This window comes from Vombatus ursinus, unplaced genomic scaffold (genome assembly GCF_900497805.2).
Source record: "Vombatus ursinus unplaced genomic scaffold, bare-nosed wombat genome assembly UNPS02014809.1, whole genome shotgun sequence".
Taxonomy (NCBI): Eukaryota; Metazoa; Chordata; class Mammalia; order Diprotodontia; family Vombatidae; genus Vombatus; species Vombatus ursinus.
Window position 1 is genome coordinate 9,647,516 of NW_020954587.1, and position 15,146 is coordinate 9,662,661.

Genomic DNA, 15,146 nt, shown 5'->3' on the forward strand with positions numbered 1-15,146 from the left:
CAGATTTGGTAGGTGCTTGAGACCATGCAACTCAACATATCCTGATGACTTATTGACCTGAAGTGATTCCAGATGGAAAGAAGGGGGGCCATGTCCAGAGAGCCTGAGGCTACTGGACCCTTGTTGCATGTCCTTGCTATGTGTTAAGGCAAAGTAAACTTCCTTTGTTAAATATTCACTATATTATGACAGTGCCTCATTTTGTCTCAATATCAAATCTGAACTAAGGGTGTTGTAGTTAGAGCTATGCCTCCAACACAAGGATTCAAAAAACTGGATCATCCACATGAGCAGTCATGGGCAAAGTACTTAGCTTCACCATTCCTACAAGTTACAGAGAGGCACCATCTGCATTCGTGAAAGGATTCCCCTACAATGACAAGATTGGGTACAGACCCCATCATCTCCTCAATAAAACAAAGACAGAGCCTGAGATATTGCTTTTTATAATGAAAACACAGTAATAGAAATATAATGGTGCTGAATTCCATTTACTTAATGTTGAAGAAATAGACCTTAGGGACTGGATCTGTATACCAACTTAAAAGAGAATTTTTCTTAGCTCACCCCAAGGCTCCTACAGTTACAGCTTTGTACATAAGTTTCACATACAGTACCTCCCATACTGAGTCATTATTCCTGGAGGGAAGTAAGTTGTGTAGCAGCCTCCTGAGTACTGTTCCTCACACCAGTTTTTCTCTTCATAATGCACTGGCTGTAAGACAATTAGGACAGTTTGAAAGAAAGTCAAAGGAAGACAGCACCAAACACTATCATAGCTTCTTTCTGAAACAACCTTATATTAGAATCTCAGAGCTCTGCTTCTCCTGCTATTATAGGATTTGGCTTTGGCCACCAGTCAGCAAAGTCCAAGTATATGGAAAAACAAAAAACAAACAAAAAAAACTTATTAAGAATTCTAACTTTATAAGTTAGAATACATGTGATACATGCATATATTAGTTCCTATTTACATGTCTTAAGTTTCCATTTCCCTTTTAACAAGTTTTCACCATTGGTGTCTATTTCCTTGGAAAATGGATTATTTAAGAGGCGTTTACTGTTTAGCACGTTGGGATCTGAAAGGCTCAGAAAACTAGGACAATCTGGGAAAAGGGTATATCTACCTTGGGTGTTTGGTCAAAGATTAGAGACAATTGCAGTGGTAAAGAGTGACAGCATCTCCATGTGGAAGGCAACTGAGAAGAAATATTATGAAAACAAAACATAACATTTCTTCAAGAGACAGGGGCCATTCACATTTTGAATCTATCTTACCGTTAGAAATGATACTTTCTGACACAGTGTGACATTACTGTGTTCACTTTATCAGATTCATTTGGCAAGCTGAACATTTGTTCAGCTTGTTGAAAATTTGTTTCAGAGTGTGCCATCTGCTTCTAGTTACAATAAGCTGCCACCAAAAGCTGGCAGTACCTTGGTCAAAACCAGTCATAGTTCACACTTAAATCCAATTTACGTGCATGTCAAGACATCATCCTCATGATGTCACTGGTCCTCTTCAAGAACGAAAGACAAACAACAAACGAAGTGCACGGTAGATCTATTCCATGGATGTGGCTTATTGGCACACAGAGATGAGCAAGCTCTTTTTCCCTTTATAAAAATAAAATTCTGTACAAAAATGGAAAGCACAGTGGGATTGGACTCAAGAGGCCTCAGGCTTGAGTCCTAGATTTGTCACTGACCAGTCATTTGATCATGGAGAAGTGATTTTTCTCTGTTTGGATCTCAAGTTTTCTCATCTATAAAATAAGAGGCTTGCGTGAGATGATCTCTAAGGTGCCTTCTAGCTCCAAATCCCCGATGTTATAGTATTTTTGGCAGGGCATGCCTAAATATTACTTTTAGGTTAAAACTTGTTAATACTTGAATATATAGCCTAACAGAAACTAAACTTAAAAAGATTAAAAATGGTATATTGTTTACAAAACAAGCATAGCTTAGATTTATAAAGCATAGATTGGATTTTGTAAAATTCTTTTCCTACAATGACCCTGGTAAGTGTCAAACTCAAGACTTGACCTTTGGTCCTCTGACTCTCTCATTAGACCACGTGTCTCTTTCCTATAGGTTTTAGCTGTGTCAGAAAACAGCTCCTGGTACACACCTAATAGAGTTAGGAGCTGCTGGTTATTAATGTCCAAAATAGGCTGTTGGATCCATAAGAGCAGGTAAAATATACTACTCTTTTCTGATTTTCCCTTAGAACTTAGCATAATGCCTTGCAAACAGTTGACCCTAAATGAAGATATGTTGAATGAATAAATGAGTGAATGGATTGGATTGCATATAGGGTACTTTGGTTAGACTTCTTCCCCCCATGGTTTATTTTTATGTTAATCTCTGTGTTTGTTTGTTTAAAGCTTAACAGATAAATGGCTTTTGTAATCACTTTCAGAAGGTGATAAAATACATGTCAAAATATTTCAAAATGAGCAGTCTAGTGATTATACCCAGAACATTAATTAATACTCAAAAGCTATAGAAAGTGAACAAAGAAGATGGATTTTGCTGTTGCTTATGAACTCTACATTAGGGCCCCTTGGTTTATAATAAAAATGTACTAAAAGTGAAGGTACCCTCTAAGAGCCTTTGAATTTAAAAGGAGAAAAAAAATCATCTCTTTGAATTGTTTCCATGGGTACGCAAAACACAGCTTTCAAATGCTGCTTCAAAGAACAAAAATGACAGTAGAGGCGACAAGGGTAGTCAAGCATGCAGGCAGGACCACCTCTAGGTGGACGGGCGGGCTAAATCATACTGTGTATTCTGCTGCTCCTCTTCCATTCCCTACTTCTCCCACTCCACTTTTTTTTTATTCCAGTAAAATTAGGGTAAGATAAACACCGAAGTTGTCTTAGAAAAGGAAAAAAAAATCACAGAGGAACAATCTATCTATGTGAAAGCTGGGGAGGGAAAACCACCTTATCTGCTTTGCCTGAGTGACAAAGGCAGTGCTCGCAGCTGGAGGTTTATAGCCTTATTTATAGACCTATTAAGCATGATCTTCAGGTTGTCATCACCTTTTCCTAGTGCTGCCACTTCCATCTTTCTTGCTAGCTAGCTACCTTCCCAAGGCTGTCTTTATTTGAGAAGAGCAAGGTCTCCCTGAAACTGAGGGTCCTGGGCAACTGTGTCGTTCACCAAACCTAGCAAGAGCAGTAAACATACAGGTTTGTGAGGTCACTAGCCAGCCAGGAGCTGACTCAAGATGGATATCCTTTGTGTGGGTCCTGGTAGAGACAAATCACACATATATAATGGAAGAATTTTTTTTCTTTCAACCGGCTTCTTACAAAGGACATTGTTAATCATATCAACATTGACTTACTGAGTCCCTTTTATGGGGGAGGGAGGAAAACCTGGCTAATTTTGTAGGAAATATTGGTCTTACATTGAGTGCTTCTTTTAATCCCAAAACCTTTGCATAGAGTTCACAGAGTTTCTTCTTCCTTCAAAGGCAAAGTAGAATCAATTAAACACCACCTTAGCTTCTCCTTCCCCTCCCTTACCTCTCAAATAAGAGGTTGATTATTCATTATTATTTTATTTTAACTTGGCTAAAAAGGTCATTTCATATCCAAAACACAAAACAATAAAGACAATGAAACGCTCAAACATTTTGAAGGCAACTTTTCAGGTCAATAGAATCACTAAGCAGGTAAAACAATCACTTAAGGTTTGCTGTAGTTTACACCAAGCTGACTGTCACACAGTACAGGCAGTGCAACGTTGAGGAAGGAATGACGGACTGGGAGTCAGATGACATAGGTTTCCATCCTAGTTTTCCTACTTATTAGTCATGATTATTTCCTCATCATTGGGAAAAATAAAGACAAGTCTGCTAGTAGTCTCTAACTCATTGTTGAGAGGATTAAATACGATTATGTAACTAAAGCACTTTGTAACCACAAACATTAGATCAATGTACTTAATATAGAACCTTAGAACTGGTTCAGCTCTCATTTCACTGGGGAGGAAAGCAAAGCCCCAGAGAGATGAAGTGAGTTGTCCAGGGCCACATAGTTAGGTAGCAATTAGAATTAGACCTAGGTCTACTGACTCCCAGTTCAATATACTTCCCATTGCACATTGCTTCTAAGGGAAGACAAATATCACTTCCTTTACATGATAAGAAACTGGAAGATATACCTTTCTGCTCTCCATTATCAAGATTTTTAATAGCATTGTACAAATATTATCTCATTTTATTATTACAGCCATCCTCAAAGAAAGGAGCTATTATTACCTTCATTTTACAGTTGAGGAAACCAAGGCAGACCAGAAGTTAAGTGACTGGCCAAGGATCCCATAGCTAGTGAATGTCTAAGGCAAGATTTGAACTCAGGTCTTCCTGACTCCAGGGTCAATGCTCTATTCACTGAGCCACCCAGCTACCTTTAAGTGATAGACAGCCTTCTATAATATACGTGCTGTAGATAATTCAGTACTGCTAAGGCTGGGAAAAGACATTTAGCTGGAAGAAGGACTTTTCTGACCAAGAATATTCAAGACAATATAGAGTGTCCTGCTTTCTATATCTAATTAGATCAGTCTGATTAGAGTAGCAACTGCCTGTAATAAATTCAAAGAATACAATATTTAGTAAATGACCATGAAGTATCTGTCACCTTGGAAAAGGAAATGACGAATATTCATCAGATGCTACCAGTGAGTAAGTGGCTCTATTTAGATTGTTTTATAAAGTGCTCTGTGGATTACTGGCTGGTAGCATCTATTCAAATAGGAATTTACCGAATAAATTAAAAGAGTTAAGACATCTCCCAAAGCAGATTGCTTTCTCCCGGCAAGTGACTAAGTCCTTGGCAAAAAATCTTTCTGAATGAGGAGAATGTATGGAAAATTTGAAGAGTACCCTTCCCATTTCTCATGTTGACAAGTAAAAGAGGTTCATTTCCACAAGATTCCACAGCATGTCACTTAACCCTCTTTGCCTCAGTTTCCTCATCTGTAAAATGAACTGGAATATCTTTGACAAGAAAATCCCAATAGGGTCATAAAGAGTTGGACATGACTGAAAAATGACTGAACAACAACAAAAATCAACCTAATAATAAGCATGTTTGTGTTGTTCATTCAGTATTTACCACATATTGCTGTGTATTGTCCAGGGTATCGGTCTTATCTTCCTCACTAGACTATAATTTTTTTTAAGTCAATTGGGCTTAAGTGACTTGCCCAGGGTCACACAGCTAGTAAGTGTCAAGTGTTTGGTCTGAGGCCGGATTTGAACTCAGGTCCTCCTGACTTCAGGGCTGGTGCTCTATCCACCGTACCACGTCGCTGCCCCTTAAACTATAACTTAATTAGGATCAAGGACTGTACCTTAAATAGCTTTGTATTTCCCCATATAGGCCTATTACCTTGTTCATAAGGAGTACTCAAAACGGCAACTATTCTGCAGAATGAATTAGAAGACCAGTTTTTTTTTTTAAATTCCAGCTTCATACTTTTCCTAAAATGGCTTCTTAGTGCCTCAGTAATTAACAAACTACTAGTATTTTGTGATACATATATTAATTGTTAGGTGTTCTGCACATTAATTTAAAATTCATAGTAATAAACTGTTAAATCACAAGCTTTATTTCTTACCTTTCTTCTTTGGTAAGACGTGCCAATTTTCTTGCTTTGTGGGCAAGAATAAATCTAGAACATAAAAAATAAGAAAAAATAATATGAAATTGTCTTCCCTCTTGTCCTGCTCATGTAAATTTACACATAATAGCATTCTGTTTTAAAAGACTGCTAACTATGTCCCAAACTGATTTATTTTGTCTCCATGCTCCTTTTATTTGCAAGTTGTTCCAATTCTAGGTACTGAATGCCACTTTCAGTCTTGAGGAATTCTGGGGGATAAATAAACATATCATTTTGTCAGCAGTCCAGGTCAGTATCATATCATTTTCCTTCAATTGTCATAGAATGATAATTGCTTATTAAAATTCCCCACTTAGCCTCATTCTTTGCCAAGCACTTTCTATCTTAAAAGTATATCATTATTCTAATAATTTCAACAAGATAACTTTCCTGTGAACTGCTGTCTTTTTAAACCCAAACCAAAATGGTGATAGATGTAATAACTGTCAAAATGTAAACAGAATTCTACTTTTTTAAAATGTGAATTTAGTAGACATTTTGAAAAAGTAATAGTGCTGATTTATGGAACATTATATTTGAGGAACCATTTTCTTGCATAAGAAGACATTTCAAAATGATTTTGGTTCATCTTTCTTAACAACATTAGTTTCTTCTTTTTCAAGAAGCAAAGAAAATTTAAAAAAAATCCTTCATCACCAAAAATGCTTGGACATTATAAAGGGATAGCTTATCTTTCATTCTTACCCTATTATGGCAGCATAACTACCATCTGGCTTAGTGTCATCTAGAGTGTAGGCAATTGGAGCTTCCTCCCCTTCAATGATCATAGATCCACAGTAATCTGGGTAAACCAGAAAGAGCAGAAAGAACTAAATTTTCCAATCAAATCACTTCCAGGTTCAACAATGCAACACTAAATTCACTAGTTTATTGTTTGGACAATAAATGCAGAAAGATTAGACAAGTGATTTATGTTGAAAGGAAAGGTAACCAACAGATCATTTCCCTTCTTTATTTCTGAAAATAAGGCTACAGATTTGGTGGGGGGGAGTAAAAGAATATAGTACTAAGGACAAATGTAGGATTGATTTAGTGAAATCTTGTTATTAATTCTCTTTCCAACATAATTTTCTGTTCCTTTTTATCTAGACAATAAGAATAAAAATGCAGTATTTCACCACATAATCATCGCAGATTTCATGCCAAATTTTTTGCAAAAAGTGGGGTGTGACCATTATGTAAAACTTTTTAAAAATTGTGCTGGTATTACCTAAAAATCATTTGTTACTAAACTGTCTTTGGTGCAAGATTAGGATGCGCTGAATACTTGTGAATATATGTTAAAATTGAATACTGACAATGAGTGTGCAATGAGAATTCTGGGCTCATGACAATGCCTGAAAGATAAATGCATACCCATATGCCACTGGTGAATACATGCTGCTCTGTTAACCTTTTAAGCAGTGTGTGAGGAACAGAATTAGACCATGCGACGATTATGCGATGAAAGCTTATAAACCAATTTTTGGACTGGAGTTGTGGAGGAACAGGGTGTGATGATTATGCAGTGAAATGTGATAAAAAAGAAGATTAAAAAGGTAAAGGATTCTAATAGTCTATTGCAAAATACAAATAGTACATTATGTCTAAAAATCAGTCAGGCAATTTGCAGGTTTTAAATTTTATGGTTATTTTCTTTATAATTTCCCCCCAAGAAATATATGACAACAACTATTTGTACTAAATTTTCAAAGAAATATCAGTTATCTGAGAGACAATGAAAATATAGATAATAGAAATCTACCAATAGGACAAAATCTTCACTTCAACCAATCATCTCAACTTCTTTCCTGTAGGGAACTGGTGAACCCCTTGTGTTATCTGATTTCATATTGATGGGTATCCCCTGACCATTCACAAAATTGATGTCAGATCTAGAAAATGGTGATACCAAGGTGTGGTGAAGATGCAATGGTTAGTATTTGAAATATTAGAATATATGCTAGAGAAAAGCTCATGATGAAAGCTCTACTTGATCCCTCATTTATTCAACAAACTGAAGTCATATGAGTAATAAGATTATAGTAATAACTAGTATGTTTATAGCACTTTGCAGTTTGTAGAGTGCTTTAAAATATCTCATTTTATCCTTACAACAAGCCTGGAAGGTGGTTTTATTAATATAATATTATTACAGATGAGGAAACTGAGGCACAGAGAAGATAAATGACTTGCTTTAGGTCATACACTAGTAAACATCTTAGAGACAGGACCTGAACCCAAGTCTTCTTGACTTATGGTCAAAGGGTCTATTCATCGTACCACTTAGCTGCCTAATGAAGAATTGTAGTTTTTTAATTTTTAAATTGTTATAATAATTTTGTAGATTTTGTAATACTCCCATGCTTTGGGAAAACATGAAATCAGGGCTCAAGTTATCATTTTGTTGATTGTCTAGGCTTAATAAAATAATAGGGGTAGCTAGGTGGTGCAGTGGATAGAGCACCAGCCCTGGAGTCAGGAGGTCCTGAGTTTAAATCTGACCTCATACACATAACCTTCAACTAGCTGTGTGACTCTGGGCAAGTCACTTAACCCCAATTGCCTCACCTCACCCCCAAAAAAGAAAGTGATAGAGAAAATATTAATAAGTAAATTAAATTTAAAAGTGTGGTACATGGATCTTTTTATTCAGAGTTAGTTGTTAGATAGTTAAACATTTCTACCTGCACACTCCTGCATATTAAGTATATAAAATATATACAAACATTTCCATATTAGTCATTTTGTACAAGAAGACCCAAAGAAAGAGAAAGAAAGAAAGAAAGGCAGCATGACTTTGGTTTCTTGCAAAGACGTTCTCAGCCTACTGCAGATGGTGGGGGTGGGGAATAGAGAAGATTGAAGGAATTAGGTTTTGGGAAGAGGGAAGAGTGGGATGAATGATAGAAGCAACACTAACTACAGTACAAGGAGGACAGATCATGATTGATATGTTTCTATCTTGAAGTTGAAAGGTTCAATGAATAGAGAGATGGCTGGACAGGTGGATGGATGGCTATTAGTTGAAGTAGAGAAGAGGAGGCTCCTTTCTTCCTTAATGTGTCCTGGGAAACTCATCTGTGCTAAAGGTTTAAAAAGATTGGAAAGGACCTATCTAGATAATCCACAAACTAGATCAATTACATCAGTTTGCAAAAATGAATGGTCTAAGAATATTTAAATAGTTTCCTTTTAATTATCAAAATTCTATCCAATTCTATCCAGTTTATTAAAAGGTAACATACATAAATGGCTAATTTTCAGAGATCTGTGACTTCCTTGGTATGGATACACCCTCCCTGACACAGATCAGAACTCCTCTATGCTTTAGTAAACAATATTCATGAAAAAATCATCAAATGGTGATGGCCATTCTTCTACTGACAAATTTCTTTGCATTTGGTTACAATGGTGTTAGGATGATAAACATAATCTGTCACCTGGCCCATACTCAAAATCTTTTCAACTTGTAGAGTTTGTACTCCACTGGCATCACCTTTGAGAATTCAAGGTCACTTCCATGCCATGAGGAAGCCTTGGAAGAGGATTTAAGTGGTAGGAATGATGAATAATTGGTGCATAAAATCTGCATAGTCGATCATAGGATTTTCTCATGGACTTTCTCATGCTTTAGTAGACTGGTTCCAGGCAGTTATCCTCAAGGATTATTCTAAGTACTAGCTTTGGAAACAAAAGGGTTGGGTTCATGTCCTGACTCTGCCTCTTAACAGCTGTGTGATCTTGGATAAATCACTTTTCTTTTCCAGACCTCAATTTCCTCATCTGTAAAATAACTCTTTGGATTAAATGATTTCTAAATTCTCTTCCAGTTCTAAATCTATGATAGTAAATTCTATTTCCCTCAATCTGTCAACAGGTAATGGTGTTTTACCTTAGCCATCTTACCTATTTAGGTAGGTCAAAATGTTCCCTAACCTATTAAAACCAGAGATAGTAAACAGCCACAAATCCCTTCCTTTCTTAAGATCTTACAGCAGAGATATCTGAAATTGTTTAGACCATGCCCTTCCCAATTTTCAAGTGAGAAAACTGAAGTTCAGTCTCTGAATTGACTTAATTATTTAATTGACTTGCTGAGATCACACAGGTATATTAAATAATAGAGCTAAGAATCAAACTCAGATCCCTAACTCCAAATTCAATGTTGCTCTTCCTACGCCACAATGTATCTAGACTGACTGCTTTAAAAAACTGTCATATATATCATGTTAGTTATGTACTGAGTAACAGTTAGTTTCAAAGAATGATTCATTTTATTTTCTTAAATGGAATCGTGACTCTTAACTCAAAGTTCTAATTTATTAAATTGACTTTCAACTCCATTCAACAAACATTTATTGACTGCTAATTCTGTGGAAGACATTGCGTTAGGTCCTGAAGAAGATAACAATAGCCAACATGTGTGTGTGTGTGTGTGTGTATAGAGTGTGACACACACACACATATATGGAAAGAGAGAGAGACAAAGAGAGACAGAGAAACAGACAGAGACAGATAGACACCAGACACAGAGACAAAGAAACAGAGACAGAGAGAGACGGAGACGGAGAGTTTTAAAGTTTTCAAAGTGTTTTACATAATAATCTCACTTGATCTCCACAACAAACTGTGAGATTGGCACTATTATCATCACCATTTTACAGATGAAGAAACTGTGGTTGAGTCATTAAGTGGCTTCAGAAAGCTAGTAAGGTCTGCCAGATTCCAAGTCTATCCACTACACCAGCTCACTGACTCATATAGATAGAAAGACGAACAATACATGGTTGCTGTCCTGGGGGGGATGAGTGGGAAGACTAGATAGGTCCACACAACAATATAATTGAATGCATAGTATACAATTGCCTAAGAGAAGTACAAGGAAAGCGCTATGAGAAGGAATGATCTTTTCTGGCTGATGGAATCAGGGAAGGATTTGTGGAAATGATTTTGAGATTTGAGACTTAAAAGGTGAACTGGATGTCCAGTTCCAGACATGTTGGGAAGGAGGAACTGCAGACTTGGAGAATAGAACATTCCCTAAAGGCATGGAGGTAAGAAAGGATTCAAAAAATGCCAAATAATCCATCTTGGCAGGAGTAGTGAGCAAATGAATAATTACATTAGATGAGGCTGGGAAGGTTGGTTGTGGAGAGCTTTGAATGCTAAGGTTAGGACTTAAAACTTGTGTTTCATGACATTAGAACATTTTAAAGGAAGAGAGTGACAATATTCCAAAATAATGTGCATTGGTGGGGAGTAAGGAGAGATAAAGAACCCTCTAAGCATTTTTCTTAGCAGACCTCTGGAATATTACTTCATAGAAATAAAATACCTACCCTTTTTCCTCCAAAAAGGTTCATGGTAATATACTATACATTTGATGACTGAACCCAAAGGAACACGACTAATCAACTGGTTTCTCATCATTGGTAAGGGTGGGTTAAAATGAATCTTCATACCCAGTGCTGGAGGAATAGCACTAATGACATATTTGGCCTGTAAGGAAACAAATGGCAAAATATAATGATAATAATAATAATAATAATGACGACAACAATAATAATAACAATAATAATGAAATGTACTTTATTTTCATAGGATCATAGATTTGGAATTGGAAGAAACCTTAGAATCAATTGAGTCCAACCTTCTTATCTTACAGATGAAGAAACTGAAACCTGAAGACGTTTATTGACTTGTCCAGAGTCACACAGTTTAAGTGTCTGAGGTAGGATGTGAACTTGGGATTGACTCCAAGTCTAGCACTCTATCCATCACACCAGAACAATCATTACCTATTCAGAGAGCTCACATTATTATAGGTCTTTGAATGTTAACCAAAAAGGAGAAAATACCACTTCTAAAAGATAAGAGAGCATTTTTCATTCTTCATTAGAAAAGGTACTACATTTGAAGTCTGGTAAAATCTTGTCCATATTTAAGTGCTGGGTATTGGCAGAACTCTGACATAAAATCTTATTAGAAGGGATCTCAAAGGTTGTTTGGTCCAATCTCCAAATCAATCAATTGACAAATATTTATTAAGTACTTACTATGTTCTAGGCACTGTGCAAGGCACTAGGGATACAAAAAACAATGAATTAAATGATCTCTATTTCCAAGGAGCTTAAATTCTAAAAAGAGAAGAATCTTCTTTTACCCCATCTTTGACTGATGATCACTGGGTCTTTTCTTGCTGGAGTCTGGTGACAAGAATTTCACCATTTCCTGAATATTTCACTTCATAAGAAATTCACAAGGTCTCTCATTTCATTTTTTTGATAGTTCTAGCAATTAAAAAGTTATTCATTACATTGAGCTGAAACATCTTAAATTTTAAATTTAATTGTTCAATCTTAAAAATCTGAAATTTCCAACCATTGGACCTACTTTTTATCCTCCTCCTTCTCTCCCTCCTAACCCCCCCCCCCCACCTCTGTAACCACCTGGAATAAATCTAATTTCTATTCCACATAATTCATCAAGTATTAGAAGACAATTATGGTTTCCTCTCTTGTCTCTTCTTCATTTACTTCCTCCAACTGTTACTCATAAAATACGGTTTCTAGCTCCTTCATTATTCCGGTTACTTTCCTCTGTACGTGTCCAGTTTGTCATACTTAAGAAGAATACCTGACGTGTTCCAAACAGTTCAGAGTATAAAGACCAATGGATTTTACTTGTTGCATTACAGAAACTACATTTCCATTGTATGATTGATTACATTATGGCAGCCTATGATTACACTGTTATTTCACAGTTAGAATGTTGACTCATTTTGATCTCATGGGCCACTAGCTTCCAGCCTTTTTGCCTTCCCCACCTTAGGAACTACTGTTATTATAGTTTTCCTTTATCTAAAATGTGTTTAGTTGGTTTTTTTAGTCTAAATAAGGAATTCTACATTTTATCGTATTAATTTCAACCCATTATTACTATGGATTAACACCTTTCAAAAATTCAAATTTTGCTGTTTGATGTATTAGCTATTTCTTCTTGCTTTAGGGCATCTTTAAAATTTGCTTTCTATATCTTTACCTAAGATATTGATAAAAATGTTTAGTAATACAAGACCAAAAGAAAATCCTTTGGCATGTGTCTAGAAATCTTCCTTTAGCTTAAATTAAATTCATTAATCAATGTTCTTGAGTGCTTCAACCAGCCAAAAATCAACCTTAACTAAACATATTTGTGTATCTTAGAAAATGTTTGTTAAATGCTTTGGGAAATGTGGACACACTATGTTTATAACACCTCTCTTAATCTTCTGGGTCTAATAACAATTTTAAAAAGAATTGTATTCATTTAGCATAACTTTTTTTAAATTTTATTTTTTTAAATTTGTGGAATAAAACAAGCATTTCTATAACATAGTATAATGAAAAGGTGATTGCACATAAAACTATAAATCTATCAACTTGTTATTTCTTTTAACCATATAAAGTTATCATGTAAACTTTTTTCTTCCCTTCCACACCCCCAACCCTAGAGGTGGCTATCATTAGACACAAATAGAATATATGCATATACATACATATATACATATATATAAATGTACATATATATGTAAAATTACTCTATACAAACTTCAGTTTATCAGTTCTTTCTCTGGATGCAGATAACATATTTTTTATTTGTCCTTTATAGTTTATTTGGGTATTTATAACTGTCAAAATGATTTATTCACTCAAAGTCGTTCCTTAAACAATATTGCTGTTACTGTATACGATGTCCTCTTGATTCCATTCATTTCACTCTTCATTATGTCATGCAAGTCTTTCCATGTTTTTCTAAAATCATTGAGCTCATCATTTCTTATGTTAGTATTCCATTACAATCATATACCACAGCTTGTTCAGCCATTCCCCAATTGATGGGCATCCCCGCAATTTCCAATTCTTTGCCACCACAAAGAGAGCTGCTATAAACATTTTAGAACATATAGGCACTTTTCCTTTTTCCCTAATTATCTTTGGAAATAGACCCAGTAGTGGTATTGCTAGTTCAAAGGATATAGGCAGTTTAATAACTCTTTGGGCATAATTCCAGAGTGCTCTCTCTCTCTCTGGATAATTTCAATTACATTAAATTTAAAAAGATTTTGCACAAATAAAACAAATGTAGCCAAGATCAGAAGGAAAGCAGAAAATTGGGGGAAAAATTTAAATACAGTTTATCAGAAAAAAGTCTCATATCTAAAATGTATAAAGAACTTTGTCAAATCTATAAGAATACAAGTCATTCCCCAAATCAATAAATGGTCAAAGGGTATGAACAGGAAGTTTTCCAATGAAAAAATCAAAACAATTTATAGTCATATGAAAAAGTGCTCTAAATCATTATTGATTAGAGAAATACAAATTAAAACAACCTTGAGATATCATTTTATACCTATTAGATTGGCAAAAATTATTGAAGGGGAAAGAGAGAAATATTGGAGGGGATATGGAAAAACTGGGATGCTAATTCATTGTTGGTGAAATTGTGAATTGATTCAACCATTTGAGCATAACTTGTTCTAAGTGAATACATTCTGGCTCCTAGACATCATTTGTACAACTCTGAATCATTTATGTGTGTGTGTGTATATATATATATATATATATATATATATATATATATGTATGTATGTATGTATGTATATACTATTAATTAAAATACTATCAGGGCTTAAATTACCTCATATATCTCATGGTTCAGTGTCTCCACAATAACTTTATCACCAGACTGATCAATATGAATTACAGGCCTTTCCAGCTTTACACTGTCTCCAAGAAGTTCCATTATCCTCTCACTAACTTGACCAGAACCTCCAACAAACTTCCTTTCCTGTAAAAGAAAGACATGCCATAAGAGGTGGGATAGAGAGAAAAGGAAATAGAATCTTTAACTTCCTCCTCTCAATGACTATTTTTATTACCATCCTTTCCACCTTCATTTTGTTCTTCTCTTCTACCCTCCAGAGGTATGTTTAAATGTTTTTTGGCTGACTGACTGTGTGTCAAATGTAAGACAGGGTGGAAAAATAAATTATTATTATTATTATTTGTTCTGGACATTGAACTTCAATTAATGCAGGCAAAGGAACAGAGAGAGATGTAGACGAAAGGGAATGAACATAAAATGAGAGGGAGATCACAAATGCTCAAGAGGAATTTCCAAAGAAATTTTCATTTACTCAGAAGAAAAAGAATTGCCTTCAATCCTTCAGGAAAGTACTGGAAGGTTTCCTCGTTTCCTCATTACACTTTATTGTAGTTCTGTTAAATAAAATTTGTTACTCTAAAGACTGTATACCCAATTAGTGAAAGTGGACTGATCAGATCCACCTTCAGTGTCTTTCCCTGGCACTTCCTCCTCCCATCATCATATTGTTGAAGAACTGGAGCTCTTATAAGCTGATTAGCGGTGGTGGTGATGCCTGCATGAGCTACAGACATTTTCTTCTGTCTCTCTAT

At 35.4% G+C, this 15,146-nt stretch overlaps 1 protein-coding gene across 2 annotated transcripts in view; it reads right to left on the minus strand.

Annotated features, from left to right (window-relative positions):
* LOC114052800 (amine oxidase [flavin-containing] B) overlaps nucleotides 1-15,146 on the minus strand; it is a 144,885-nt gene that overhangs the window by 13,616 nt on the left and 116,123 nt on the right. For both annotated transcript variants that reach the window (XM_027875517.1, XM_027875518.1), the window contains exons 7-12: nucleotides 14,368-14,517; nucleotides 11,025-11,184; nucleotides 6,388-6,484; nucleotides 5,638-5,691; nucleotides 3,419-3,476; nucleotides 618-715 (exon numbers count right to left, since the gene is read on the minus strand). In XM_027875517.1, coding sequence (XP_027731318.1) covers nucleotides 618-715; nucleotides 3,419-3,476; nucleotides 5,638-5,691; nucleotides 6,388-6,484; nucleotides 11,025-11,184; nucleotides 14,368-14,517 — 617 coding nt within the window. The remainder of the gene's footprint in view (nucleotides 1-617; nucleotides 716-3,418; nucleotides 3,477-5,637; nucleotides 5,692-6,387; nucleotides 6,485-11,024; nucleotides 11,185-14,367; nucleotides 14,518-15,146) is intronic.